This window comes from Fusarium phalaenopsidis (genome assembly GCF_050370095.1).
Source record: "Fusarium phalaenopsidis strain FUZ10S chromosome Unknown contig_32316, whole genome shotgun sequence".
Classification (NCBI taxonomy): Eukaryota; Fungi; Ascomycota; class Sordariomycetes; order Hypocreales; family Nectriaceae; genus Fusarium; species Fusarium phalaenopsidis.
The window spans coordinates 537,588-565,029 of record NW_028145399.1 but is presented as its reverse complement, the minus strand read 5'-3'; the positions used below and the strand labels follow the sequence as shown (position 1 = coordinate 565,029).

Below are 27,442 nucleotides of genomic sequence, written 5' to 3'. Positions count from 1 at the left end.
TCAATTGCGCCCAACCAGGGCGAAATCTAGGTTTGGAGAGCCAGATAGAATAATCCCTTATTAACTATTAGGAACGAATGATTCCCTAGTGCTCAAACCATGGGTATAGGCAGTGAGCTCTACTGACAGATCCAGGTCTTCCACATGTCAACAAAGATGGAAGCCCTGGCCAAACTAGCGGCAGAGGAAGCCGAAGAGTCGGCCAGGAAGATGGCCGAGGCGGCCAAGCTGTTCTTGGGGCGAAGCCGGAGTCGGAGTCTCAAAAGACGAGCTGTGCAACGGAGGGTGTGATCAGAAGAGATTTCATTGCGCTGCTTAATTGTATCTAAGGGAGCGACGAAGGTCGGCCTCTTATACCTATGTTTAGTCTTCCAATATCATAGGCAGCCGCCTGCTGCCTCATGCTAGTTGTGGTCGTTCACGAATATCGTGATTTTGCCTGATTTCTATCCTCATTCCAACACGGAGTCGCGGTAGAGGACCAGCGGTACCTCAATGAGGCCCTGAGATGGGAGGAACGGCCTGCGAGAAAACGGCATGATGTGCTGTGATCGTAATGGTGGACCAAGGCGAAGATTTGATTTTCTCGGCCTCGCACCAGATAACAACGGCTTAGATGGGGCCTGAATAGCTGTACGTTGCCGTCGAAGTGGATGCAGACGAGTGTGAGGAGGCTGGAGTAGGTAGCACCGTAGCGGGGTTGCTTTAGCAAGCGCCTGCTGAGATAACATCTCTGGCTCGGAATCCGTATCTATATTGTCCCATGTCGAGTAATCTAGGTGCCATGGAATCATCCTCATAGAAAACACCCTAGTTGTGAGACGGCCCGGCTTGCACGCAGGACCTCAAAACGCAAGGTCATCCCAACACTCGGATCACCTAACGACCAATGCCGTCCAAGCCAAGCCGTAAGCTTCGTTCCGAAAGGCGTTGGCGGGCCCGTAGGGACCCGTCTCCACTGTCAGCATCTAACTTCCAGGGCTCGGTGTTCTATTGTGCCGATTCCAGTGGGGAGCTGACAGCCAATGTCGAACCAGAGGTGATCTGAAAGCTCATAACCTCCTCTCTTCTCCCCTTAACATCGTTCCCAGACGCTCAAGTTTGACTGCAAGCCTGGGATGAGCTACAATCCCCTTCCGATATGACAATGCCCAACATGGATCCAGCCCAGCGTCAAGGCGAAATTGAGGCACAGCGCCAGGTATATCAACCACTGAGCCCTCGGCAGACAAGAGCGCTTCGAGTTCATTCTGCGACCGACTCCGATGTCGAGATTGAATGCGACCTGTTCACGGTAGACCTCAAGAAGAAATCAGGCGCAACAGTTGCGGGAAGCTCCAAGAAGGCTGGGTACGAGGCATTGTCGTACACTTGGGGGGATCCCGAGCCAACCAAGAGAATCTTGGTAAATGGGCTACCGTTCTGGATCTCTGCAAATCTCTTCGCAGCGTTGAGACAGCTTCGGCTCCCGGAACGACCTCGAGTGTTGTGGACAGATGCTATCTGCATCAATCAAAACGACCTAGTTGAGAAAGCAGGCCAGGTGGGGATGATGTTCAGCATCTATCTCAAGGCGTACAGGGTCGTTGTCTGGCTGGGTCAAGCGACTAATGATGACGAATATCTCTTCAGCCTAATCAAGACCTACGGCACGGAGGGTATGGGTGGCATTCGTGGAGGGGTCGAGGACCCAAGAGCACGCAGAGCAGCGACCGAGCTCATCGAGACCAAGCCATGGTTCCAGCGGACTTGGACCCGACAAGAGGTACATGCGGCTCACGAAGTCCACGTGGCCTGTGGAAGCCAGGAATGTCCTTTCGAAGACTTTCAGTTTGTCATGGATCGCCTTCTTCCAGACATGGATGAGATTCGGGATACGTTCAGACCCCATCGCGACCCTCGGGAACGAGCCTTGAGCGCGAGGAGAGCATACGTCTTCTTCAAACAGCATTGCGAGAGCGACACGTACACTGAGGACGGCGGATTTCATCAAGCCTGGTTCAGAATGATTATGCGAAGCAGTCTATATGAAGCGACTTTACCACAGGACAAGGTCTTTGCTGTCCTCGGAATCATTGCAGAGATGACCAAGGAGGCCTACGACGTTACAGAAGGGTTCCCGGAGATTGATTACTCAAAATCGATTTCGGCAGTATTCGAAAGCTTCCAGAAGCACACAATCAACATCAGCCAGACTCTTGCCAGTCTCCAGATCTTCTACGACAGAGACGCCATCGGACAGGACTTGCCATCCTGGGCTATCGATCTGCGCCAAAACATTACCCGCTTGATGCTTCGATTCGGCGTATTCCACTTTGACATGCCCTATACGGCGCCTCCAGTGCAGGCATATGACGAAGATGGGCTTTTGCGTCTCGAGGGAGCACGGATTGGAGTTATCACCTCAACAGAGAGTCCATGGAAAGATGGAATGCACCGGGAGTTCAACTCCGAGATTTTGGGATCTTACTCTTCAGGGGTAGGACTGGAGAGCTGCTATTCGAGTCATGACTGGTGGATGCCCGATAATCAGGGCAACAAAGGCATCGAAGAGGTATACAAGATTCTTGAGAAGCGCTGCTCGTACAATTGGGCAGCTTTGGAACCTAGGAACAGCAATGTCATCGAAGAGTACAATATATCTCAACATCGCTGCCTAGTATTTGTGTCGCATCTGGTGCGAGAGGGAGATATCATGATTCATCCGTCTGGTGCCGAGATGCCTTTCATCTTGCGGCCGGATACAGAAGCAGGACGCTTCAGCTTTCTAGGTCCAGCTATCATCGCGATGGGAGTGGTGAGGAAACTAAAGGACAGGGATATGTTCACATATGCTTTTCCTCGCCGTGGAAGTGGCTGCGATGTCTACTCGCCCGAGAGCTTTGTACTCATCTAAGGCGAACTTTGGTCTACGTTAACAAGCAGCAACAGAGCATCGCTTAACCGTCATTAGTAGGAGGGTTTAACCTTAGTCTCATATTTATGTAAGAGTCGGTTGAAGAAGTTTCGATACATGTGGCTAGTTTAAGAAGCGAGAGACTATACTGATTCTCGCAAGTTTTTTTCTCGACGGGCGAATTAAGGTCCGGCTTGTGGTTCTGGTTCCCCTTCATGAGCTGATCTCTTTACTACTTTCAATCGCCGCCTAGGCTTCCTTTCATTATTTAAGCCCAACCCTGGACGGCGAGATATGCATCGTTCAGTGAATCATGCCTACCGAGAATGATACCGTGAGAAAGTATGTCCAATACCTCGGCTTTTTCAACGCCATTACCAGCCTCAAAGAGGCGGTGAACGGAACATCCATCAGTGGTCTGACGAGGAAATACAGGATTGCTGCGGAAAGACTTCACTCCTCCGCGCGGGTTTGTCTGGGAGCTTTCCCAACACGGTATGTGCTGGCCGGGGCCGCAAAGCCTCATAAGATGGATGGCTGACTGAAACTTCGAGGCCGTACCCTTCGAACAAGTGCCCGGGACCTACGAGTGTTGTGCAGCCGGCAAGAATGGTCTAAGTACAACGGTTCAGCTAGACTTGTAGGATACGGCCGGAGTCTCTGAATATAGCCACCTAGAGCCACTAAAATGGGCGAAAGTAGACGTATTTGTCGTCTGTTTTGCGATCGACTCAATGGATTCACTGGACAGAGTTCAAGAGAGGGTAAATTTGGCTGTGAGTTTCTTCAAATCCGATCAATCTCACCCGAATAAATACTGATCACTTTGTATATAATGCTTACCAATGATCAACCACTTCCACCCACTTATCCCCATCATCCTAGGTAAAATAAGAAAGAACTGTCATGACAGGGGATATGAAGATGGGAAAGTCGAATTTGTGACTCCTAATATAGGCGAGCAAATGAAGCGGATGAATAGTGCCTACAAGTATATCGAGTGTTCTAGCTTGAAGGGCGAGGGTGTCAGGGAGGTGTTTGGGATGGGAAGATCGTGGGAGTATTGAGCTCTTGAGTCTCGCTGTAGTAGATCTGAGCAGCTGGCCATAGTGCAATAACAATAAGGATTCTGAGAACGCAATGTGTCTTCTGTTGAAGGAGGGCTTCGGATAATTCCTAGCTATTTTATAATAAAATCCTTTTAAAGTTTCATCATGCTCGTCTCACGATCCCCCCCCCATTTTCTCACCCTTTCAAACTGCCATTAGACTTTTGCATAGCGTGCCATGCGCCACCAGGATACCCTTGACACATGTAAGCAACCAAAGACAATTTCAGACGGGAAATATAAGACGACCCACGCAACCTTGGGAATAGCACTTGTGAAAATCTCCATAGCGGACTCTTGGCCGTTAATGCCATATAAAGGCACATTGAAAACCGCCCTAGCCATCTTCATTCCTCAAGAGATAATGCATCAACTCACAACGAGACCAAAGATTCCTCCGTGCGTCCAGACAAGGAATAGAAACACGGCTCACACAGCTGAGCATATGAATTTAAGCCTCTAACCTCCTGACAGCGGTCTCTGGCCAGCGTGGCTGGAGGCGAAGAAACAAAGATAATAATAGCTCACCCAGGCCAGGTTGACAGGTGCTGAATGGTGGGGACTCAGGCAATTTAGATGTGAAGTATTGGAAGCGTCAGGCGTGGCGTCAATAGTTCTTCTTCGCCTTGCCTTTTCAAGTTGGGTTAGCTGGGTCAGCCCGGCGCCAAGCAAATAGTCTTTAATAAAGACCCAGCTCGACTAACCAACAACAAACCGCAATTGTCATTTCGGTATCTACGCAGGGGTATCTATCAACTATAAGAACTCCATCTTGCGTCGTGCCAACGCGTCGCTGCAATTTGCACCGGCACCAATAATTGCTGCATTGTTTTTCTACCCAACCTTGAAGCCTTTTTTTCAAGAATGCCTTCGCTCAAACTTATCGCCGTTCCTCTCCTAGCATTGGCTTCTTCGCTGGCCAATGCCAGCGTCTGCAAACCATCAAGCACGTCGTCGTCTCCGGAACCTACTTCAACCCTCCCATGCCCAGCCTACACGCCCGCTGCTACGGCTCCGGATGGCACAGTCTGCGGGAAGGGAGTCCGGCGCTCAGGATACCTACGAAACCTCCCCATCCTGTATCGTCCGGCAAGCCTGGAGGCATGCGTTAAGTTGTGCGCAGAGACACAAGGCTGCGTGTCACTTTACGTGGAGCTTTATGATCCCCGCGAGAGTCCCCCGTACCCGTATTGCTACATCTTTCCTCAGAAAATGGATGACAGCGAGTTCTTCCTTCCAGCCACGCCAGGCATAGGTACCGGAACCTATGATGAACTTGGCTGCTATGAATGTGATCGGCGCGGGGAGTGAATGGATATGCACTACGTATCGATGTAAATACAGGGGGCGTATATGGGGGTCCAGCGGCCGTTGCAGGGGATGATGTCAAGAGCAAGGTGTTGCGGTTTCCAGGATCAGGCTGAGATTCAGTTCTGACCTATGTACGGAGTAAATCAGCAGGCAATCCCTACACCAAACACTCACTGTCCTCACTGCGTCGACAAATCCCTTCCCACACTAAAGTAATAGCTAACTATCCAATACCAAGTTGGGTGTTTTCACGGATGCATTACTTGAAGAAAAGCCATGGGCCTTTCAACACATCACCAGATTGAGAGGTGTAAGATAGACCATGACAGCACGTGACATATGACCACTGGCGAATTTCTCCAAGTCAGCAGCAAGCGACATTTCTTTTCCCGTTAGCACTTCGCACAACTTGGCTCAACCGAAAAACAGTCTCATTGTTGAAACACGGCATGCAATAGCATGCCTGCAACCCCCGAGCACGCGTCTAGTCGGAATCCGCACTGCAGCAACATGTTTCATGTACCACTTGAGCCAGCACCCACTGTCAGGGAGAAAGAGATTCATGCCAAAATGCTCGACGCCGCAAGAGATAGAGACATGCCACGCCTGCGGCAGGAGCTTGAGCGATGGCACAGGTTGAAGGATGAGGAGCTGAGACCACCTGGAAGGTTAGTCCTTCGATGGCCGAAAATTATTCATCGCGAGTTCATCTCTGTGGCTAGAGAGATGGCCAACGAAGGCAACTCTGAAGTAATTGGATACCTGCTCAACATGGGCCTGATGTTCCAAACCGACGTCCTCGTGAGAGCTGCTCGCCGCTGTCATTGGGGGGTTATCAAGGCCCATTTGGACTGCGGATGGTGGATTGACGGCTACCTCAGCAGTGATTCTGAACCTCCGCTCTTGGGGTACGCCTCCTCGGATAACAGGTCTATCGTTGTGCTGACAGTAAAATACAGGCGACTCATACACAAGGAAGAATGCGTTCGTGGGCTACTAGAACTTGGTGCCAATCCCAAAGCTATGTATGTCGATGATAGCTATGACATCCCACACTTGGCTGGAAGAGCAGCTTCACCTGCTATCATTCAGCTGCTTCGAGAATACGGAGTCGACTTTAAGGAGACGAATGCGCTTCACGAGGCTGCTCACAGGGAAGGGGATCTTCAAATCGACACCATGACCTATCTCCTCGACGAGATCGGTGTTCCCATCAACAAGCTCACGTTCCCATACCAGTGGGAATTTTCATGTACGTGGGTTGGTTGCTGTTGCGGCACGGCACTCCACTGCGCAGTCGAGACTGGAAATATGGACAAGGTTGAGTTTTTGGTTGGTAGGGGAGCGGATCCCAACGTGAAAAACGAGGATGGTAAATCTCCCCTTGACTTGGCCAAGGAGAAGGGATTTGCAGATGCCGTTCGGGTGTTTGAAGAGATTAACAACCGGACGTAAGCATTAAAGTGTAGATATTGACAGAATCTCAAAGAGCTCGCGCTTGAATCGGAGCGATGGCTATCGGAATGGATGCTTTGAACGAAACACACTCCAACGGGACTCACATGTCTCTCCTCTGTGAAGTGGCTGTTCGAGGCTGAGTGTCAACTCATAGGCTTCAAGGCCAATAGAAACATGATATCTCAAGCCACGGCGTGTGGCTGCCTGCTGCGGATGACAGGTGGCGGGGATTTTGACCAGACGCTGATAATTTCACCATTTTCAACCAGATGAGCACTTTCAACCAGATGAGCACTTTCAACCACTCTCTTCACCATGTTAAATCCATGTGCTTACTGCTCCAAGTTGACCATCGAGTCGCTTGTTGCATTCGCACGTCAAAAAGCCAAACGAGGGGAGGCGTATTACAAGCATCACAATTCCTTCAGCAACCTCGAAGCCGCAGCACTTGCCGGTTGCGATCTGTGCCGGCTGGCTCTTGAAGACTTTCGGCGGCGGACTCTCTACGAGGAAGCCAGAAATCTTAAACGGTCAGATGTGAAGGTATGGATAGAGATGCAGCATGGGGATGCCGGATTGTTTAAGCCACCCGACGTGCTTGAAGCCATCACCTTCAGGGTGGAAGAGACAAGCTTCGAGGACCCAGATGGCTTCGCGGAGGTGAGAGTTAGATTGATAGCCAAAGAAGGTATCAGTGCTGTCCATAAGCATCAACTATGCCTCCAGGCTAACAGGGAATCACGATTCAGATTGCATTCCTCGGCTAAGTCCGTTTTCGGTCGACTATACTGTAGAGGATCAAGCCCTGGACTCAGCATCCAATTTTGCCACAGTCAATCAGTGGCTTCATTGTTGTGAGAACCGTCCAGATTGTTGGCCAAACGAAACTCCAGTGCTCCCTACCCGAGTTATCGACGTTGGAACCCCGCCAGCGGACGCCCAGAATGATGAAGTACGCATCTTTTGCTCTCAAGGAACAAGGGCCAAGTACGTTGCATTGAGTCATTGTTGGGGAGGCAAAATCGAACCGGTGCTGGAAACGGGCAACTTGAATAGGTTCCAGAACTCAATTCCCTACTCGTCACTGCCAGCCACCTTTCGAGACGCCATCACCATCACACGAAACCTGGGCATCCGGTATCTATGGATTGACTCGTTATGTATTGTTCAAGACTCTCGAGACGATTGGGAGCAAGAGTCGAACAACATGGGGCCGATATTTCGCGATTCCACCCTAGGCCTCTTCGCTGCAGCCTCCAAGAACAGCAACGAAGGAATCCTCAACAAAGAGCCTTCTGTTTCACACCCAAAAGTTGCTCAGCTTAAAGTCTTTTCTGACCCTGACGACTATACCACTATCATGGCATCTGTGAAATGCTTCTTCCCAAGGGAGTCATTCAAACAGATGTGGTCGCAGAGTCCCCTGGCCACTCGTGGCTGGACGTTTCAAGAGCAGGCTCTGGCACCGAGGTGCCTGATTTACGGCGAGAAAGGGATATACTGGAAATGCCCTCGAAACCTTCACTCGTCTAAGTTGTCTTATGTCCATGTCCACGATGTGCTGTTTAGGACGACCGAGACGATAGACCCAATCCTACACTCTCCTACTCCTCCTTGCGACCCTAGGATCTCGATGGATTTATTCAAAGTGATGGGAGAACATTATGGGCTTGTTTCTACTTACTCTCGACGAGCTTTGACGTTCCCCTCGGACAAATTACCCGCCATGCCAGCGATAGCAAAAGCTTTGAGCCACAAGCTTGCCCAAGAAAACGCATCGCCCACGTATCTCGCAGGACTGTGGGAGATGGACCTTCCACGGGGCTTAATGTGGAAAGCCGTATCACCGTCATACGCACCACACGTGTCTATTTACCGGGCGCCCTCATGGTCATGGGCAACTACATACAGCCCCATCACCTTTGCCGGGTTATATGAATCGGGTTGGGACAGGATATGGCGCACGGACCTAAGAGTTGTGAGCTGCGAGGTATGCCCTTTAAGCCCTGGCTACCCTTTTGGAGAGGTCAAGAGCGGTCGACTTGTGGTGGAGGGCCGCATGATACCGCTGATACGCAGCAGACAAGTGGTTCAGACGGATGGTTTTGGGTTCAGATCCATAGGGCGGTGCAAATACGACAAGTGCCTGGATGGGGAAAATCCGTATCTTTCTGCGTCACGCATATTTCCAATTACGAATGGCGAACAAAGACTTCTCTTGACCTATGTTGAGAATTCTAGAGCACTCGGCGGATCCAACTTCCGCAAGGGTGGCGAGCTGGAGATTGATGAGGCATCATTTCGCGAGGAGGACTACAAGGTTGTGATCATCTCTATCGCGGACATTGATCCTCAAAAGCCCCAAGAAGAGGCGATGGTAAGGGGTATTTTGGTGTAGAGGCGTCCAGGGCCTGAGGAGTATGAGAGGATTGGCTCTCTACCCAACCTTGATATCGCTTGCACATGGCTTGAATCAATCCAGCGAGAGAGTTTGGTGATTGTTTAAGTGTTCAATGGCAAAGGAAGATGCATTTTCAGATGAAGTCACTGATTTACTTTTCTAGAGCGGAACATCGGTTACAAGAGACCGATTAATTGGCCAAGAATAGCTAGGAATTGGCAGGAGGCCAAGGGCTGTTCCTCTCTTTCATTCTTCTCGTTGTAGCTAGTTTAGTACTGTCTCTAAGATTGCTTGACTATCATTGTCCTCATAAATCTCCATTGACGCCATTCCCAACAGCCTTGTTGGTTTTGGCCTCCGTCTCAGCTCTCGAGATAATGTCCTCCCAGATAGGAGGCTTGCAACGTCGATCCTGACCCGCGGCCTCAGCATCGAAACCGAACCGTAACAGTGCATCTTCACTGCACCACTCGCCCGTTGCCATGAGCCCGACAGGCACCATTCCTTCAGTATCCTTGGTAGCGACTTCTCCAGCCCCCTTGCTGCCATCGGGAACCACATAGCCAGCAGGCACGTTCAATGCAGGAAGGCCACAGAAATTGGCTAACCAGACGTATTCCATGCTTTCCAAGGTGCGACTTCCGTCGTTGAGACCATACGATAACTCTGATTGACCAGACTTGACAGGCCATCCCGCGCAAGATGTCGTTGGTGTAATTATAATCATACCGGGATGTTGCTTCCAGAGGTATGCAAGATGCTGCATAATCAAGTTCCGTAGCTTCTGCGCCAAAAGGTAGTCTGTCGACGGGGTAGTGCGACCTAGGGAAAGCAGAATCTTGTTGGCAGGAGTAATGGTTCGAGTATCAACAAGTAACGTTGAGGCGTCAGTTAGAACCGTGAGAGCGTGAGCCATTTGGCCTTCAGCGGCGAAAGGGATTTCGATAGGGATAACGGTGTAACCATGCTGAGCAACCAAGGAGTCGACAAGACCACGGACCAATTTCTGCACACTGGGCTTTGCGCGGGAGAACCATGCTTCATAAATACCGAGGACCTTTGTCACAGGTGGTGATGGCTGCAAGGCCAATGGTGGGTATTGAGTTGATGAGTGCGGCTCTGCAATCGTCTCGTAGGCGGCCACTAGAGATTCCATATCGATGGCGAGAGGGCCCTGTACTGCACAAGTTGGGGAGTGGTTCGGACCAGGCCAGCATGTAATACGGTTGTGAGTTGGCTTGAGTCCAAATAATGAGCAGAACGACGCTGGAATACGGATGCTGCCACCACCATCGCTGCCAAGAGCAAGAGGGATGATTCCGCTGCTAACGGCATAGGCTGGGCCAGAAGAGCTTCCACCAGTGTAATAGCCGGGGTTAAATGGGTTAGGAGGCGTGCCATGGTGTGGGTTATTTCCAGTGGTGTCTATCCTTGTCAATGATAGTTTCAAAGCAAAGAACGTTTCGACTTACCCAGACCATACTCATGCATATGCAATTTACCAATAATAATGGCACCCGATTCCTCAAGTTTACGGACAGCCCAGCTTGTCGATGATTTCCCGTCGGCAGCCTCTTCAAAATAATCATTGACAGACCCAAGACTCGTCGCATATCCGTCATAGTCGTAGTCATCCTTAATACTTGATGGAATGCCGTCCAGGGGACCAATAGGCTGCTTATTCTTATACCGCTGAGTGGACTCTTCGGCTGCCTTGAGAATTCTCTCAACCTGTATTTCCCTCCAAGCGATGAAGTGCTTGCCCGGTTGGCCGTCATCGCGACGGATAAGAGGCAGGATGGCTCTGACCACGTCGGTAGGGGTCAGCTCTCCAGAGAGGTACTTGGCACGATAATCGGCCACCGAGTAAAACTTCAGAGGCTTCTGGGACTGCGTGAGGCCATTCTCAGTCAAAAGCGAAACCCTTTCACCGCCAGCCTCGATTTCCGACTGTGAAATAGGCAGCGGAACAATGGTGGGATCATAACGTGGCTCAATATTCATGAGGTCGGGCAAGATCTTGCGGAGATCGGAAAAGCCAGCATTATGCCAAGCCGTCTCACGGATGAACCGGATCCATTCCATCCTTGGAAATGTGAGTCAATGTTGATGGAGCTAGGTCAAAAGACTCACAAGAAGGCAGCGACAACAAGAAACGGCCCCGTAAGGACGGGATTGGGCCTCCTCTCGACGGCATATTGAACGTTTGGCCTAGCAGCAACGTCAGCTGCAAGACCACGATGGCGGGGAACAGCGTGCACTGTACCCTTTCTTTGGCTCGGGGTAGTTGAAAAACCTCCTCTCCTCTGGTTCTTTGCTCATGATGGCGATACAATACCTGGTGTTGAAGTAGTCAGTTACGTGTTAAATTGTCGAGTGGTGAGTGTGTTGGTTTTATTCTCGGAGACGGAGAATACGGCAGCCGCGGAATGCCGATTGACGTCTTAAACGCGTGATCTGCATGTGCATGGATCAATTGAGCCTCGGCCGTTGGAAAAGTGACAAAAATATGCAGGCATTTGTCTTTCAAAGACGAACGTTACGTGACGTCGCATCTTGATACCTGGCCGTGATGTAATGATGCAGAAAGCTCCTACCTAAATTTTTAATAGACATTTCTCACTTAAACTGTGCTGACCTCTCCTATTAGGCTCATTGGCATGTTTATCGAGGCATCTGTCGAAAGCTGGTGGCCGCTCGCTTACTATCTGATTCATATGGCCCTGCTTAAATGTCCTTCAAGGTCTCCCCATCCAGCCTCACGATATTATCACCAGTTGTCTGTTCATAGTGGGGAGAGCTAAAATTAACAGGATCCTTTCGAGCTCCGACTTCTTTTTTTTTCTTTTTTTTTTTTTTTTTTCGATTTCTGGAGCTACCAGCATGCGTGAGCCCTCTATCTAACTTAGAAGTCGTGTTAGATCGGACTTTTACTATTTATCCGAAACTCCAAGTCATCTCAAACAGCACCCCGGTCAAGAAATAAATGAGACAACAGAACGGATGGTATAGGGTGTCACCTAACTCACATCAGACATAGAAAACCAGGTACCGTACTACGACTGGCTTCCCATCCTCGACCTCACTCACCAGATCACAGCCATCAACACCCAAGAAGTCCTCATCCCGCAAGAGTGGACGGGTTTTGCCGTGGTCATGGCCATCATAGCTGCGCACTTTGCAGTGACTGCTCTCACCATGGTGCTCTTTGCGCAGCGCACCGAATCTTCCCTCTTGAGCGTACGTTTTGTCGAGTGGTATTAGTAGTGACAGGGCAGAGTTGCGTGTACGTCAGATCTAAGGTGCTTGCTGCGCCTTCTCCCTAGGCACAGGCGAAGGTCTCGCTCCCCTTTACTTGATAGTATTATGATCAGGCCTATGTAATGCGAAAATACCTCGCCCTGGAGGACCCTAAAAGCGGCTGAATTGCTAAATGACGCATCCGTAAGCGAGGTGTGATCGTCTCACCGCACTGCCCCTCAGATTATCCAGTTTCCTAGTGCGGTACACGTGTATCTGCATCGTTGGCCCACCAAGATATCACCGTGGAGTAGATCGTCGTTGCGTAGCAACAGCCTCAATGTTAGGCTGACTCTTACTTGTAATAGCATCTGTTGAATGGTCTTATTACTTGATCCTTCGTAGTTTCTGACATCCAACTCTTCTTCCTGTCATTCATCTGTTGCAGGCGATTTCTCAACGTCCGGCTCAAAAATGGGCCACATTGCCCCTCTCGACATTCAGGATCCAAGTGATCTTGATGCCATCCTGCGCGACAGGAGGCTCTTGGACCTCGAGGTCTATGTATGGGAGCCTACAAGGAAATCCATCGAGTACCGACACCGGCTGGGAGCGTGGAGAGTTGCAGAAAGGAAGAAGGCACGCCCAGACGCCGAATTCTGGGGTCCCAGAAGCGAGCTATACTACCAAGGCGAACCAGACGACATTGGTACCAGTGGTACTCTGCCGATAAAACCAGACGGAATTTGGCAAAGCCTGCCACCTTGCTCGACTCGGGAATACTCTTGCCCCCGCAAGCTGCCTGATGCATCGATTGTCGTGGCTGAACACGAGAAATCCGTGAAGGAGGCATTGTGTGAACAGTGTGCCAAGATTCCTGTTGGAAAGCTGCTCCTGTCAGAGCAAAGCTACAAGCTGTGCGACAAGGCCTCGCATCTGGATGTCAACTCGTGCCGCCTCTGCCGCATGATATTTCGACATATTAAGAAAAGTATCCCCTCGCAAGACGACGAAATCTCTCTATCTGTGAAACTAGCGGATGGCATCTTTCACCAAGACTGGTTATTCGAACAGGTACAGCAAATAACCCCCTTTCAAGCACCATGGAAACTGACACGATAGTGCAGGCTCGCAGCAGACCGAGCAAGTGTCCCTCGCCATCCTCCATGGGACGGGAAGTAAAGAGTATTTTCGCCTGCTCCAAAAATGGCTGGATGAATCAAGCGCCAGCGGCCGCGAGCTCTGTCCATATTATTTGCCATCTCGGTTGATTCACATCACTCATTCCGAAGATCATTTCAAATTGCGACTCATTAAGACGGAAGAGTTCAAGTTCAGCTCGCCGCGATATATCGCCTTGTCTCATCGCTGGGGCGGTATCGATACGTTCTGTACAACCGCAGATAACTTCCACGAGCGGCTCAACGACATTCCATACTCTGAGTTGCCGAAAACCTTTCAGCACGCTGTCATTACTACTTGGAATCTTGGAGTCAAGTACCTCTGGATAGACTCGCTCTGTATCATCCAGCGCAATGCGAGCGACTGGCGCCATTAGTCGGCAAGGATGGAGAATGTCTTTGCCTACGCTCATTGTACACTTGCTGCCACTTTAGCGAAGAACTGCAACTAGGGCTTCCTTGATAGGTTAGCCGGAAGCTATGTTAAACTTACGGATCCTGATTTAAACTCTGTACTGTCTGTTTATATTAAGGAATCGGAAAATGATTTCGATAAGGACGTAGCTCAAGGCCCGTTGAATAAACGGGCATGGGTGTTTCGGGAAAGGGTTCTATCACGCCGAACTATTTATTTTACGATAGAGTAGACATATCTTGAGTGTGGCTCTAATGTCTGGTGCGAAGCCATGGGCCCTGAGTATTCGTATGTACCTGGACCAAGTTTGAACTCCTGAATTAGAAGATATACTATACTGACGTCTAATAGGTTAGATAGTCCGCTAAAAACACTCTAGTGGCGATTGTTTGAAGTAGAGAAATCTTCTCGAAAGGAAGATTCCTTGTTCGAGACCTGTTTTTCCCAATACTCGACTCTGGACATCACAGACTGCAGAGATCGCCCTGCGGGCATTCTTGGTCTTGAGTCTAGATTGGCAGAGTCGTACGAGACGGCAAGTTTGTATGGGATTCTCATCTCGTCATTCTACAATAGCCTTTCCTGGCATCGTTCAGGAGAGAAGAGAATGAAAGCGATTGATTTTCCAGAAGAAAATGTGCCGTCTTGGTCTTGGATGGCTTACGAAGGAGCCATAAATTATGGTTTCTTGCCAGGTTCCTTTTCATGTTCGATCCAATTCGACTGCGCGGGAAAGGAAGATGAAGACATCAAACTCACTAATGCCGGACAACTCGCCCCCATCAGAGAGCCAGGCTTCTTGCTTATCGCTCCACTGTACCAAGTTTCTGGCAGCTGCATCATCGAGCCTGACGGCAACTCTAACTGCAAGATGATAGCTGGGGACAACTTCCTTGGGTGGCTCAGATACGATGGTGAATACAAGAAAGCTGGCATCGACTTGCTTTGTATCCGTGTTGGTCGGATCGACACTGAAAAGGAAGATGATCTGAGGAGTGGCGAGCTGGCTCAGAGAGGCTTTGCTACGATTATGCTTGTCACGCCCACATATAGAGACGGGAGGCACGTTTACAGGACATATCAAAGGCTCGGGGTTGGCATCATTAGAGAAGAATCTTTAGTGCGCGATGAGCAAGGACTGGTTTGGGTGGCGTGATTCTGTACACACGTCATCAAACTCATCTTCAGGTCACTAGTTTCTAAATGCGATTATCTGATTGAGTATGGACATATTCGGCGATAGTTTTAATCTCTGTACCATACAAAACATCCTCATTCCACTCTATAATAACAATATGTAGTATCTATTGACTTGGTTGATATCCATAGCCCATAAAACAGCTCCCAATCACAAGCACTTCTGCCTCTGTTGTCGACTGCAGGTGCCACTGACATTCAGCCTCTGGTCTTTCTCGGGCAAGTTTAATGTGCATTCGTCATGAATTATGCCAAGTTATGGTAGAAACTGCCTTCCAGTAGACCCCAGATAGCGGGTTCTCCTATCACTGCCAAGAGAAGATTGAGTCTACTGGTGAAGGCCTTCAGCCTGTCGGACTCCAGGGGTAGGAAATTGTCTCTTTCCCTTCATCTATAGCAGATGGTCAAATTTCATGAGGCAACAGGCTTCATAGTTAAGATGCGATTTCAAACAAATTGGATAGCAGTGATAAGCCTGCATGCAAAAAGTGTATTGTTGACCGTTTCGACAGAGTGATTGTCGTCAACAATATGACTCATGCATCCTTCTTCAATAATCGTCCTCGTCGTCTCCCCGCTTATTCTTCCCGCCTCCAAATCCCTAAACGGCGGGTTGGGTTTGTAGATGAACAACCAACTGCGTCCAGGACTCCTCCTTATCCCACTCGAAGCCAGCCAAGTAAGGCTTGTCGAGCTCATCATCTGACTACTCCGTGTGTCAGTAACCCGGCGAATATTTTGGTGGAGAGAGCATTATACCCTTTTCTTGTAAGCCTTGTAAATAGCGTCGAGTGCGTCCTTGATAGTCACTCCCCTCAGGTTTCTGGCCGTAACCTCCTCGCCCAGGGGGAAATGCAAGTCGATCCTTCTGACCGGGGGTTTGGTCAGATGAAGCTTAAGAATGGACGGGTCTTCGACTGTCACCGAAGACTTGTTGATTTTCCTGGCAGGATGTGAGAATCAAATGTAGATGGATGATATCACAAAGTGTGTGACACACCATCCTGTTTTTTGGGTCTCGACAGCGACATCAAGCTCGGTACCCTCACTTTCTACCGACGAGCATCATCAGTCAGATCTTCACACCAATTTTATCGGAGTTCTTACCCAAGTCATTGATGTCGTAGACCCCAGGAATACTTCGAGCACCGCCGCGATGGCCGCTTCTTTCGGAAGACAAAGCCAGGACGGCTTCGTCAATCTGGCTGAGTGGTTCCGACATGGTGACTGGTTCGGCTATAAAGAAACAGATGTTAGCATTTCCTGGAATAGAATCGGGGTCTCACCAAACTGACGTGGTATGATTGAGGCGGTGAAGCTATTTCAGATATTGGTGGATGGAGAAGGAAGAGAAAAGGCCAGACTCCTGCGGGGAAGAAGAAGGTAATAAATATCTCGAGGTCTGAGACATTGACATCATCACCAAGCTTTGAGTAGTGCTGTTTAGGCTAGGTGGCTTCGCTGATCGGGATCAAAAGCCTCCAATTGCGGTGTGAGAACATCCGCCCAAATGGTCATCCTGCATTAGAGCTTCCCACTCATCATCAGAGGCTTTTCGTCCAAGGCCCTTCCAAGTAGATCTGACAAGAAAACAGAGTCGAGGATACGATGGGGGTGGGGGACTGAGTTCAAGATCCGCGGTCATCTTTAGCGTCGATCTGAGAGGTAATCTTGAACCAGTAAGCCACTAGCAGAGGTAAAATACGTCAACCTAGCCTGGCTAGTTATTCAATTATACCCTATCTACACTACTGCACTAGCTTGGCTAGTAAACCCCCCTCAAGTTTATCTAGAATCTCGAGTTCCTTCGCAAACCTGGTATCCATGAGGCGAGGTAAACGTTAGAAAGCCATTGAGATAAAGGCTCCATGGGCGTGGGTAAGCCTTGAGATCCGGGTTCTCCCCCTCGATGTCGTAAACTCGCAGAACAATATATGCGTTGTTGGGGTCGTCGTCAAACCTCTGCATCTGTAAAAACCATTAGCATAGTTACCCAGCAAGGAACTTTTCGTAGAAACCGTACCATGTTGACTTGATTCTGGCTAACATAGAATATTTCCCCAACGCCGCCAGTCGTGGTCTTGACCTCCAGGTGATACGTGGTGTTGCTGGCATAAGCTGGGTTTAGATCCAGGCCGGCTCGTAAGAGGAACTCTTTCATGTGGCCGTGGGTATCGAGGTACGTAAAGTCAGTAAAATCTCTCTCGCGTTCTGTGAAAGGCGGATATCCATTCTCGACGCGTAGTCTGCTGGTCCAGTTTTCAAAGGACCAATCACCGACATTGCGTTCAAATAGCGCATAAATCTGGCCCGAAGATTAGCGTTGATGTGGGAAGGACACAAGGTAAAGTCGGCTTACGAAGGCCTCTCCGAGAAAACCGATCTCCCTCGTTCTGACTTGATAGGCAGACGACGTGGAGGTCAATTCAGGAACAGAATCATGATTTTCACCAGCCTCTCCTGAGGAGCCTGGTAAGCCTTCCACTGTAGGGATGCTTCCCCGAGCCTGAAAGCCTTGTGAGGATTGTACAGGCCTCTCGTTTCTGCTCCGCGCTTCAATCAAGCCTCGTGTTATGGGACGTTTCGATATCCGATAGTTCCTTGCGCTTCTGACGACGCTCTGAGACCGTGACTGGAACGAAGGGATCAACTGGCGCAAGGAGTATTGGGCCTGAATCTGTTCCGAAAAGGTCGAAATATTCTGTTCGGAAGCTTGAGCCGGCTGGCTGAGGGCAATGAACTGTCCACTTGGTTCATCTAGAACCATTATGTCGGAGTCTGTTCCACCCGAGACGCTCAAGCTGTGGATGCTTCCCGCGTCAGGCGGATAACGATTGTGTTTAGCCATGATGGTGTTCAACTCTTCAAGTGGAGCAGTCAACAACAAGTTGAAGAGATTGATGTCTTGCGGCTTGACATCGTGCTGTTTGGAAAAGAACTCGGCCAGTTTGTAGTTGACCTCAGCCTGTTTGGATGGAGGAGTGACGGCACGAAGGTAGATTTCTGTGTAATCAGTCGTTTCTTGAATTGTGACGAACTCGTTGTCTTCTTCGACTGTGATGAAACCGAGACTTCTGGTGATGACGACAGATGGTACAGACCACACTCGCAGGGACCTGGTGTCCTGTCTCGAACCGGGATCGGGTGGTGGATTGAGACTGCAGATATTAGCAGAGTGGGCATGGACTGAAATTGAGAGTTTCTCACAGAGAAAAATATTGCACTCGAATCTCGAGGTCTCGTTCGGTTGACATGTCGTGGATTGACGTCCCTCGTGGCTCAACGGTCTCTTCGATGGCAGATGAAAAGTACTTGCTTTGGGAGTTCATCCTTGAGAAGAAGGAGTCAAGAAGGTTTACCACTCTGACGGGAAAGTTGAGGATGTTGACCCTGCCTCGGAAGGCTGCCTCCAATGTTAACCTGTCAGGGATGTACCAATCCGCATCGTGTAGGGATCTCAGGAGCATCTCGGACTTTGTATTAGGATACTGGCTTCGCACAACGGGAAAGACTTTGGCATGCAGAATGCGCAAGTAATGTGTCACTGGCAATTCAGCTCCTGCTGTCAGACGTTCGCTCAGCATCGTCAACAGTTCCTCGCAGCGTTCGGCCATGCCGTCTGAGGTTTCCTCCTGCAATAAACAGAGCTCATCTGCCACATTTTCGATGCTGGCAGGCCCAACACCAAGGATGTTGCAGAATAGCTTCTTACAGTCGGCGTAACGGTTCGAAAGCTTGGTTACCTGTTTGAGGGATGAAGGTGCACTCCACACACAAGAAGCGTGTCTGACCCATTCTGGATGAGGTCTGGCCACAAACACCAGAGGTTTCGAGTTGAATAACTCCCTGGGATACATGTTATTATCTATGCAGAAATATAAGGGACGGGCGAAGGTCTTACAAGATCCCTGCAGCTTCTCCATCTAGGCTTAGAGAGAGCCCGTGGTAGGTTTCATGGACGAGGTCCCTGTCAATCGACTCGATAGGGAGGCTCGCCAGTGCTTGAAGCTCCTTTAACCTGGCAGTGGTATTGGGTGCCGTGAGGATCCCAAACTGATCGAGAAATGCCCACCTCTCGGGGGTCGGTAGGGCAGCGAAGGGAAGATGTGGACACGCCCGCAGAAGATCTGGAGTCGGTATGGCCAACTCGCCAAGTCGTCGACGAGTACCATCACGACAGTTCACCTGAAGTTCTGGGACGACTGGGAATAGTCGAGTGTTGATGGAATTGCTCTTCCAGAGTTGTTCAATGACTAGCAGCAGATCTGTCACATTCGTATCTCTGAGAAACACCCATTCAGGGCTCGGGTAGTTGTTGCTGATGAGGACCGGGATTGCGGAGATGTTTTCAGATCTCAAGAGCCAGCTCTTGAACTCTTCCTTGACGGCACTATTCTCACCACAAATTGTGCTCACGTATCGTTCATCCAGGATGTAAAATGGATGCCTTGGTGTTTTTTTGTACTTGTTGACGAGACGGGGCTTGGCCGCGCGGTCGTCAATGTAGAGTTGATGCTTGCGACGGGTGGAAGCCTCATAGTTATGGGCATAGAAGAATATCTCGGGAGCGCCTTGTCCTGGGCGTAGATGCCGATGCTTAAACAGGTAAGCCGCGTCACTTACTAGGTCTTCCGGTTGGCGGCCGGAAAGGTCAGAACCATTGCCAGCATGAAGTTCCATGATTAGATTATAGACCTGCGACGGAGTGTAGGCTAGGATGCCCAAGAACTGGAAGAAGCTTCTTCTCACCGAGTCCTGACACGCAGTCTGGTCGATGATTGATATGCTGATACCACTAGGAACATATTCGTCCTCAGCCTCAGAGGCCATGTAGAGGCGTTCAGTCTTCGCGCTGACCCATGAACCATCTCGGAGGGGGATAATTGGAAGGTTCATTAGATGTTCTCTGAGATCTGTCTTGTCACAGAAGAGACGGGCAACGTGATGATGCCACCCTGCAGGTTTGGCGTCAAGGCCAGCAGAGCCGACCTCTGCGACCCACGTTGAGAACTCTTCGCACAACTCGAATGTACCAGTTCTTTGGACCCCAAGAAGGCCAAGCTCCTCAAAAACACCATCGTAGTTGAATGATAGATGCTTCTTGCGTAGAGAAGGGGAGTCAAAGAGGGCCTCCCCTTCAAACCTGAACTTGCGGGGCATGAACTTGAGCTCTGGGGGGTTGTAGGGCCCAGCGACAGGGTCTCGTGATTCGAGAATTCTCTCCTCTTTAAGGTCGCGCAGGATAGCTTCGTGTAACTCGTTCCAGAAGGGATGCGCGTGTCGATGATGTTTGATATACTTGGGCCACGAATATCGCAGTCCCCCTTCTGAGTAGCTCGCTGGAACGGCGGCAAACCGTTTCACAGCCTTCAAGAAGGCTTTTCGAACGGCATCCCACAGAGCTGTGTTCCACTTGCGACCATAATCGAGGCCTTCCCGACTTGCGACAAGTAGAAAATCGGCATGGATAAGGAACTACGATCAATAAAGTCAGTAACCCGCACTCTAGCTTTCCATCTCGACCACTGCTACGTACCTTAAAGCCAAAGTCATCGATCGGGAGAAAAGCAAATGCTTTTTGCGGGCTGATCTTGGGTTTTGAGTGTTCAATAGGAAAGGCCAGAACAATCTCGGACGTCGTGATTCCCTCTCTCCGGACATCCTTAGGTATTTCGCTGGTCCTGTATCGTGCGATGGAATACTTCGTCTTGCTAGGTGTGACTTCACCTTCCTGGTTGGAATGAATAGTAACAATCTCTCCCAGCGCGGCAGAAGTATCACCTTCAATGTGATAGGAGTTTCTGGTGTCGCCAATCTGGATATTTAACCCACGGAGATTTTTGAGGAAAATGAGAAGCTGAGGCTCGATATTGTGCAGATCAGCCTCAATCTCGGCGCAGCCTTTCTTATCTCTCATCTGGAGAAGGAACTGGGTATGGTCCACAAGTCGCTGTGTGCTCGGAAAGGTAGAGCGGATGGGAAGAATCATGCCGAGATGTTCATTTCGGTCGAACTTGAACTCGTAGTGGCCGCTAGCAACATGGACAATGTCGGCAGCCTTGAAGACCGACTTGAAGCCGATCCCCTTCTCGCCTATGTAGCCTCTCTGTCCGTTGGTTGCGCCCTTCTTGGTACTCTGTCCAACTTGAGTTATAGCGTCGATGTCTGCAAATGTGAAGCCAGCTTCGTTGCAATCCGTTCGCAGATATCCGATATCAGATTCCGAGAACAACGTCAGACTGAGGTTTGGTGTCACCCCGGGCGAAAAAGTAGTATCGTCGGCATTTTGAATAAGTTCGAGAAGGAAGTGTGAAGGGTTCTGGTAGAGCTGATCCGAGACACTAACTCTTTTGTTAATACTTGGCTTTTGGCTCCTGAGAGGAACTCATACATATCGAGAGCTGCACTGAGGCCTAATTCTATCCGGCTTGGCTGTGCATCTCGCCCTCGTCCAGCACCGTACAGCATCCGGACGTGCTCAATCTGAGCGTCAGCGGCTAATTTGGATATCACCCTGTTGCTCATCAGAAATGCGGTGATACAGAAAAAAAACTAATAATATGAGGAACTGATAGGCAAGGTCTGGAGGGGGTAGATGGAACACAGCGGTGCTTGATTGACTGTTTGAAAGATGATAACAAGTCCGGCCCTTGAGGGGATAACTGAACCAGAAGGCCGAGAGATGATAACCTCCTAGATAGGTGCTATTTTTGGCGAGGCATTCTTCTGGAGACCGCTCAAGAGGCCCAAGATCGATAACATGTTTGTGAAGTAGGTAGGCCTTGGTATGGCCGCATAATTCAGGCCCATTAACCAGGCCGAGTTGGCTCTACGCGACCCTCCATTCTGCTATGATATGAGTTAATTGGACCATAAAATTTAGAAATGTTAAATTTAGTTATATGCTAAGCCTCCAAGTAAGACTTCTTGAAACATCTTCAACCAACAACACTTTTCGCTTGCATCTTTCTTGATCATCTCTCCCTATACTTCCCCCTCAAGATTTCTCCTCTTCTGACTGCCTTAATGCCGGACTTGCCGAAGAAAAATGTAAAAAACAAGGGTTCAAGTCTAGTAGTTTTTTTCTTTTCTTGGAGAAAAAAGAAAATTTTTTCCCACGGTACTAGCCTCGGTATCGAGGCGATCATTACAATTCACATGGTCCACATTCTCAATTAAGTATTGAATAGTAGTTAAATCTTCGGCCCTCTATATCCATTGAATTATGTTTCCTTTGTCGTGTCCTTTGCAAGTTTCTTGACCTCCTCTAGACTAAATAAACTAGGCCCATCTTCGCTCTTGGACGTAGGCCACACAAGAGGAGCATTCGGCTTGTTAACGCGGTGTTTCACATCTCCCATATGCGTAATGTTCATTACAGCTGGTGCCAAAGCTCCTTCGAGGCCTGCCCTGGCCTTGAGAGAGGACGTGCTGTACGCATACAACCGCAAGAGAAGACAGCCTCCGGTTATTGGAGGATCAAAGACGTATGCTCCACCGAAACTGGATGTCGCATCTGGATCAGTGCAAAAGAAGGGAATGTTCCAGGCTCTGAGACAGGACTTAAAATTTGATTCGTCATCGGCAAAGTGGAAAGCCTCCTTCGTTCCGCATCCGGTCTGGTCAGTTGCCCACTTGGCCGAGACCACGACGTTGTAGCCGTCCGCTTCGAGGGCATCAGCTTGACCGACGCTGTTGCCTGGTTCAAGGACGTAGCTGGAAGAGCAGAAAGATCCAATCACTTGCTGGGCTTGACTCTGGGTGAACTTGAGGAAGCCAGACTTCCCCGAGTAGCAGTACCCATCGCCTGTAAAGGTCGTGTGTGTCGGGTATGCTGTATCAGTTGATGTCTGAGAAGGTTCTATAGTTGTTGTGGCCTTGGGCTCATCCGTGGTGGAAATCTTGATGTTTGAAACCGTGATCGAGATGGTGGTACCAACGAAGGAAGGGATAATGGTAGCCGATGTCCCATCAATCTTGGTCTTGATAACTGACGTTGCAGATGGAACCGGATAGGCAGTCTTGTCGACCGTCACGTATCCACTCTTGACGCGGTACTGAGTTGACTTGATAATGGCAGTAGGAGAGAAAGTGGTCTTGTAGGCAGTGCCTATCCTGCTGCCGTTGTCATCGCCATTCTCATCCCTCTCTGCGTCGACGGTGATCAAGGGGCAGTATGAGCCGGTGGTTGTAGCAGTTGCAGTAAGGAAGCAACCGGTGATGACCTCGGTAGAGGTGGTAGTGCATGACTGAGACTTGCAGGACACCCAATAGTCTGTGACCTTGGAGGTTGTGCAGTCGCAGCCGATATAGGTGTTGCAAACGGTCTTGCAGGGACTTGTCGTGCAAACCTGATGACACTCAGTGTTCGTCTCGGTGGCACAGTCGTCATCGTCATCATCATCGTCATCGTCATCGTTGCCATCGTCACCACCACCTCCTCCGCCGCATCCAACACCGACGCAGTTCTTGGACCCAGGAGGACATCCCAAGCCGATACATCCACCACCACCGCCTCCACCTCCGCCTCCACTTGAGCCACAGCCAATGAGGCAAATATGACCACAGCCAGACTTGCAGACAGGTCCAGGGCCACTACCACCACCAATGACATGAATGTCACCAGGGTTGTCACCAGGCGGAGGTCCAACTTCGGTGGTAGTTGGATAAGGCCCCGGACTGTATGTGTAAGTGATGCCGTGGGTGGGCTCTGTTAGAGTGACTGGAGGCGGGATGATGCTGGTCTGCACAGGCACAATTGTGGTGGTAGACTTGCTCACAATGATGTTGGACACCTCGATCTGCGTAGTGGTGATTGGCGGCAGTGTGATCCGGACCGTGATCGTGGTTGTGCGATATGTAGTGACACCGTCGGTGGTCTCAGGCCAGGTTTCCTTGATAGTTTCGGTAATGACCGGGAAGCTGATGGTAGTTTTGGAAGAGAGCGGCCAAGGTGGAAGAACAAGCGTGCAAGGAGGACGGCAACTTGCGGTGGGCTCGCTGGACTTCCAGATAGTTGGATCAATGTAGACGACGCCGTCACCATCTCCGCTGCCGCCTCCACTGCCGTCATCGCCACCTCCAGAACCACCGTCGTCTCCGCCACCGCCTGAGCCGTTGGGCCAGCAGCGGTTGTGCCACAGATTCAATCGACCGTTGTCAGGGTTGATGGAGACATAATCGGCACGCTTGTCGCCAGTCATCTGGGTAACAGTCAGTTAGCTTAATGGAAAGAACAGTAGTACGTGAAAAGCGACTTGCCTCTGTGATTCTGATAGCAGATCCAATAGACCCAACACCGTCAGCGAAACTCAGCGGCGTATTCCATCGAATAGACCCATCATCTCGGAATCCAAGGTGATGCCACGTTCTGGTCATGCCTGTCGTAGTACCAACAACGACATAGTCAAGTTTGCCGTCGCCATTGGTATCGGCAAACTGAACATTTTGTGCGCTGACGCCAACTGGTCCATCGGCTACCAAGTGCGGGATGCCCCATGATGGAGGATTGGTGCCCAGATGCCGCCACATAATGACAGCTCCTGTGTCACTGATGTAGAGGTAATCATCAAGACCATCACCATCCAGGCTTTTTTCACTTCTGTCAGTCGATCTGATATGAAAAGGGAGGTGTCAAGACTTACTCTGCAAAACGAACGTTCTTCGCCTTAAAGTTGAACCCGAACTTGGTCTCAACAGTGTTCTTAGGTCCCGCAGCAAACTCGCCACGAGCTTTCCAACCCCAACCTCCGTCAGGCCCAAGGTTCTCAAACCAATCGGATCTTCCGATCTCTGGGTCGACAACTACGTAGTCGGCGCGACCACTTGTAGTTAGAACTGCCATGTGTATCTGCTCTCTGGGATGATCTCCTTTGGCGATCATGCCGAGGTCGTTCCACTTGTTCTCGCCTTTTCCTACGTTGAGGTAGCCATAGCCCTTGCCCGTGTGGTCAATCCAGAAGTAGTCGCTGGTACCATCACCGTCCACTAGCGCTCAGAGTTAGGATGGGCTTTGAGAGGAGATCAGGGCCACTTACAATCGCAGAGAAACACGCCATCGCCTGGCTGCCACTTTCCACCAGTTCCAAGGTTCTCCCACAGCGTGACTTCGCCGGTCTTCTCATCGACAAGCAGGTAATCAACCTTGCCGTCACCCGTCATGTCAACCAAACGTACTTGGTTCGACTTTGCACCATCCGGTCCCGCAGCAACATTGAACATCTGCGACCACCGGGGCACCATGCTCGTTTCTTGTCTTCGGTTGATGAGGCCGTTGACTTTACCGCCAACTCCAACCATCATGTAGTCAGCTCTACCTTCACCTGTTAAGTCTCCCAGGATGACGGTGTCTCCGTCTGACTGAGAGGCTCCGGTTGCAATGATGCCGATCTTGTGGTAGTCAGGCATGGCCTCGCCGCCAGTGTTTAGCCAGGCCGTCACTTCTCCGGTCTTTTTGCTAACGATAAGAAAGTCATCTCTTCCATCACCTATGGAACCATTAGCACCATTTAATTTTGTGAAAGCATTAGGTTGCTTACCGTCAATGTCGACCATCTGAAGTGTCTCATTGGTTGCGCCAACACCCCCGGCAATACGACCAAGACTCTGCCACTGCCATACGCCATCCTTCTCAAGGCGGTTGATCCAGCCGTGAACATCCCCCGTGTCAGGATCAACCCAGATGTAGTCGTCTCGACCGTCGCCATTGAGACTAGGCAGGTTAGTCAAGAGCAAGGCAAGATAGAAAAGAGAATTACTCACTCAGCAAACATGACACCCCATCCATCTCGGGGCTCGGTTGGGTTAACCACAGTCCTGGGTACCTTCCAGTTTCCAGAGGTTTTGCCATCTGCGTCTGGAATGTTGATGTTCACCTTGACTGCTCCTGTTTTGGGATCAACGCAGGCGTAATCCTTCAGACCATCGCCGTCGAGGTCCATGAAGTGAAGTCGAGCGCGAGGGCAATTGCCCTCAGCAACGACACCTCGCTTGTTCCAAGAGGGCACGAAAGGACCGTCAGAATCAGCCCTAAGAAATTAAGTTAGCATCCTTCTTTTCATCGTGGATAAGTATTGTACTGGGGGGTCATAGGGCAACATACACTTTTGCGCCAGTGGCGATCATACCAACATTATACCAAGACGGCGTCGACTTGCAGTTCTCAGGACTGGTAGAATCCGGAACCGGTGTCTTCTTGCCCGGCGGGGAGATCCAACCTCGCTCGTCCACGGACTCGATGGCGGAATAGAACAGGTCAGCCATTTTCCCGTAGCCAACATCGTTGGGATGAAGACTATCAGCCAAGTCGTTAAGAGTAATCCCATGGTTCATTCCAACCACGAGCATCTTCTTTTTGCGGATAGTGATGTACTCAGTTGCTATGACGGGGATGGCTTCGTTGAACTCGTTAATGCGTGGGACTGTGGCAGGGTACCTATCAGGGCCTGCCGGGATGAGGTTACACAAGAGAATGACAGCATCAGGAGAAAACTCGTAAATCTCATCAATCAGCTTCTTGAGACGTTCCGGTGCACCAGCGGGATTGATGTCGTTCTTCATGTCGTTGGTTCCGGCATGGAGCAGAACGATGTTGGCGCCCGCGTGAATGCCGACACCACTGACTTGACGGATCTCACCGATCACATAACCTCGATGACCTTCGTGGTTCTTGTCGGCCATTGTGCCCGTGCTCATGCCGCCGACAAAGTCAACATTGTTGCCTCGTGCAGCGAGCTTGTCAAAGAGCTTCTTGCGATAGCCATTCTCGTCTGAACTCTGAGCACCCCAGGTGATGGAACTGGAACATGTTAGAAATGCACACAAAAGTTCGGAGGAAGGGTTATATGAGGTAACGTGTAAGTGTAACACCCGCTGCGTAGGTAGCGGATAAAGGGCAAGACATACTCTCCTATGGGAAGAACTCTCAGATCAATGCCATCAGCAATAGGAGCCCGAGGCTTCAGATTCGTAGTTGGGGTAGCAGCGTTTGCAACCGGTACCCAAAAACTAGACACAAGTACAATTGCTGTCAAAGTGGTCCAGACATCCCACCATCGGGTGGTCAGCGCACTCGGCACCATGTTGACTGTCTGTACTCTGACTTTGTTTTGGAAGCCAGGTCAATTCCTTACGCCATTGTACACAACCGGATGCCATGAGAAGATATCCTTCTTACCAACCCCTGCCACAATGCTCCAGGAGTACGAGTGACATACCCAGCATGGTCTCGCCCTCA

General features: G+C 50.2%; 7 protein-coding genes across 7 annotated transcripts; 3 read left to right on the top strand and 4 right to left on the bottom strand.

Moving 5' to 3' along the window:
• Nucleotides 1-1,156: 1,156 nt before the first annotated feature.
• LRP88_11743 (heterokaryon incompatibility protein-domain-containing protein) lies at nucleotides 1,157-2,896 on the top strand (the record flags this gene model as incomplete). The annotated part of the gene is made up of 1 exon (XM_083248164.1): nucleotides 1,157-2,896. The coding sequence occupies one exon, from the start codon at nucleotides 1,157-1,159 to the stop codon at nucleotides 2,894-2,896; it is 1,740 nt and encodes a 579-aa protein (XP_083095594.1).
• A 3,145-nt stretch (nucleotides 2,897-6,041) lies between these two features.
• On the top strand, nucleotides 6,042-6,770 carry LRP88_11742 (ankyrin repeat domain-containing protein; the record flags this gene model as incomplete). Its single annotated transcript, XM_083248163.1, has 2 exons — nucleotides 6,042-6,223; nucleotides 6,275-6,770. The coding sequence occupies 2 exons, from the start codon at nucleotides 6,042-6,044 to the stop codon at nucleotides 6,768-6,770; spliced, it is 678 nt and encodes a 225-aa protein (XP_083095593.1).
• Nucleotides 6,771-9,481: 2,711 nt separating this feature from the next.
• LRP88_11741 (amidase signature domain-containing protein) lies at nucleotides 9,482-11,496 on the bottom strand (the record flags this gene model as incomplete). Its single annotated transcript, XM_083248162.1, has 4 exons — nucleotides 9,482-10,599; nucleotides 10,647-11,260; nucleotides 11,308-11,385; nucleotides 11,441-11,496. The coding sequence occupies 4 exons, from the start codon at nucleotides 11,494-11,496 to the stop codon at nucleotides 9,482-9,484; spliced, it is 1,866 nt and encodes a 621-aa protein (XP_083095592.1).
• A 561-nt stretch (nucleotides 11,497-12,057) lies between these two features.
• Nucleotides 12,058-13,972, top strand: LRP88_11740 (uncharacterized protein; the record flags this gene model as incomplete). Its single annotated transcript, XM_083248161.1, has 4 exons — nucleotides 12,058-12,061; nucleotides 12,215-12,414; nucleotides 12,820-13,405; nucleotides 13,542-13,972. The coding sequence occupies 4 exons, from the start codon at nucleotides 12,058-12,060 to the stop codon at nucleotides 13,970-13,972; spliced, it is 1,221 nt and encodes a 406-aa protein (XP_083095591.1).
• Nucleotides 13,973-15,808: 1,836 nt separating this feature from the next.
• LRP88_11739 (uncharacterized protein) lies at nucleotides 15,809-16,429 on the bottom strand (the record flags this gene model as incomplete). The annotated part of the gene is made up of 4 exons (XM_083248160.1): nucleotides 15,809-15,913; nucleotides 15,967-16,150; nucleotides 16,208-16,259; nucleotides 16,315-16,429. 4 exons carry the CDS (start codon nucleotides 16,427-16,429, stop codon nucleotides 15,809-15,811), a joined length of 456 nt encoding a protein of 151 aa, XP_083095590.1.
• Nucleotides 16,430-16,992: 563 nt separating this feature from the next.
• LRP88_11738 (uncharacterized protein) lies at nucleotides 16,993-21,732 on the bottom strand (the record flags this gene model as incomplete). Its single annotated transcript, XM_083248159.1, has 7 exons — nucleotides 16,993-17,175; nucleotides 17,231-17,512; nucleotides 17,567-18,365; nucleotides 18,415-19,053; nucleotides 19,109-20,682; nucleotides 20,744-21,548; nucleotides 21,599-21,732. 7 exons carry the CDS (start codon nucleotides 21,730-21,732, stop codon nucleotides 16,993-16,995), a joined length of 4,416 nt encoding a protein of 1,471 aa, XP_083095589.1.
• A 698-nt stretch (nucleotides 21,733-22,430) lies between these two features.
• LRP88_11737 (uncharacterized protein) lies at nucleotides 22,431-27,287 on the bottom strand (the record flags this gene model as incomplete). The annotated part of the gene is made up of 8 exons (XM_083248158.1): nucleotides 22,431-24,410; nucleotides 24,505-24,796; nucleotides 24,852-25,194; nucleotides 25,245-25,694; nucleotides 25,746-25,918; nucleotides 25,969-26,235; nucleotides 26,309-27,004; nucleotides 27,112-27,287. The coding sequence occupies 8 exons, from the start codon at nucleotides 27,285-27,287 to the stop codon at nucleotides 22,431-22,433; spliced, it is 4,377 nt and encodes a 1,458-aa protein (XP_083095588.1).
• Between the last annotated feature and the right edge of the window lie 155 nt (nucleotides 27,288-27,442).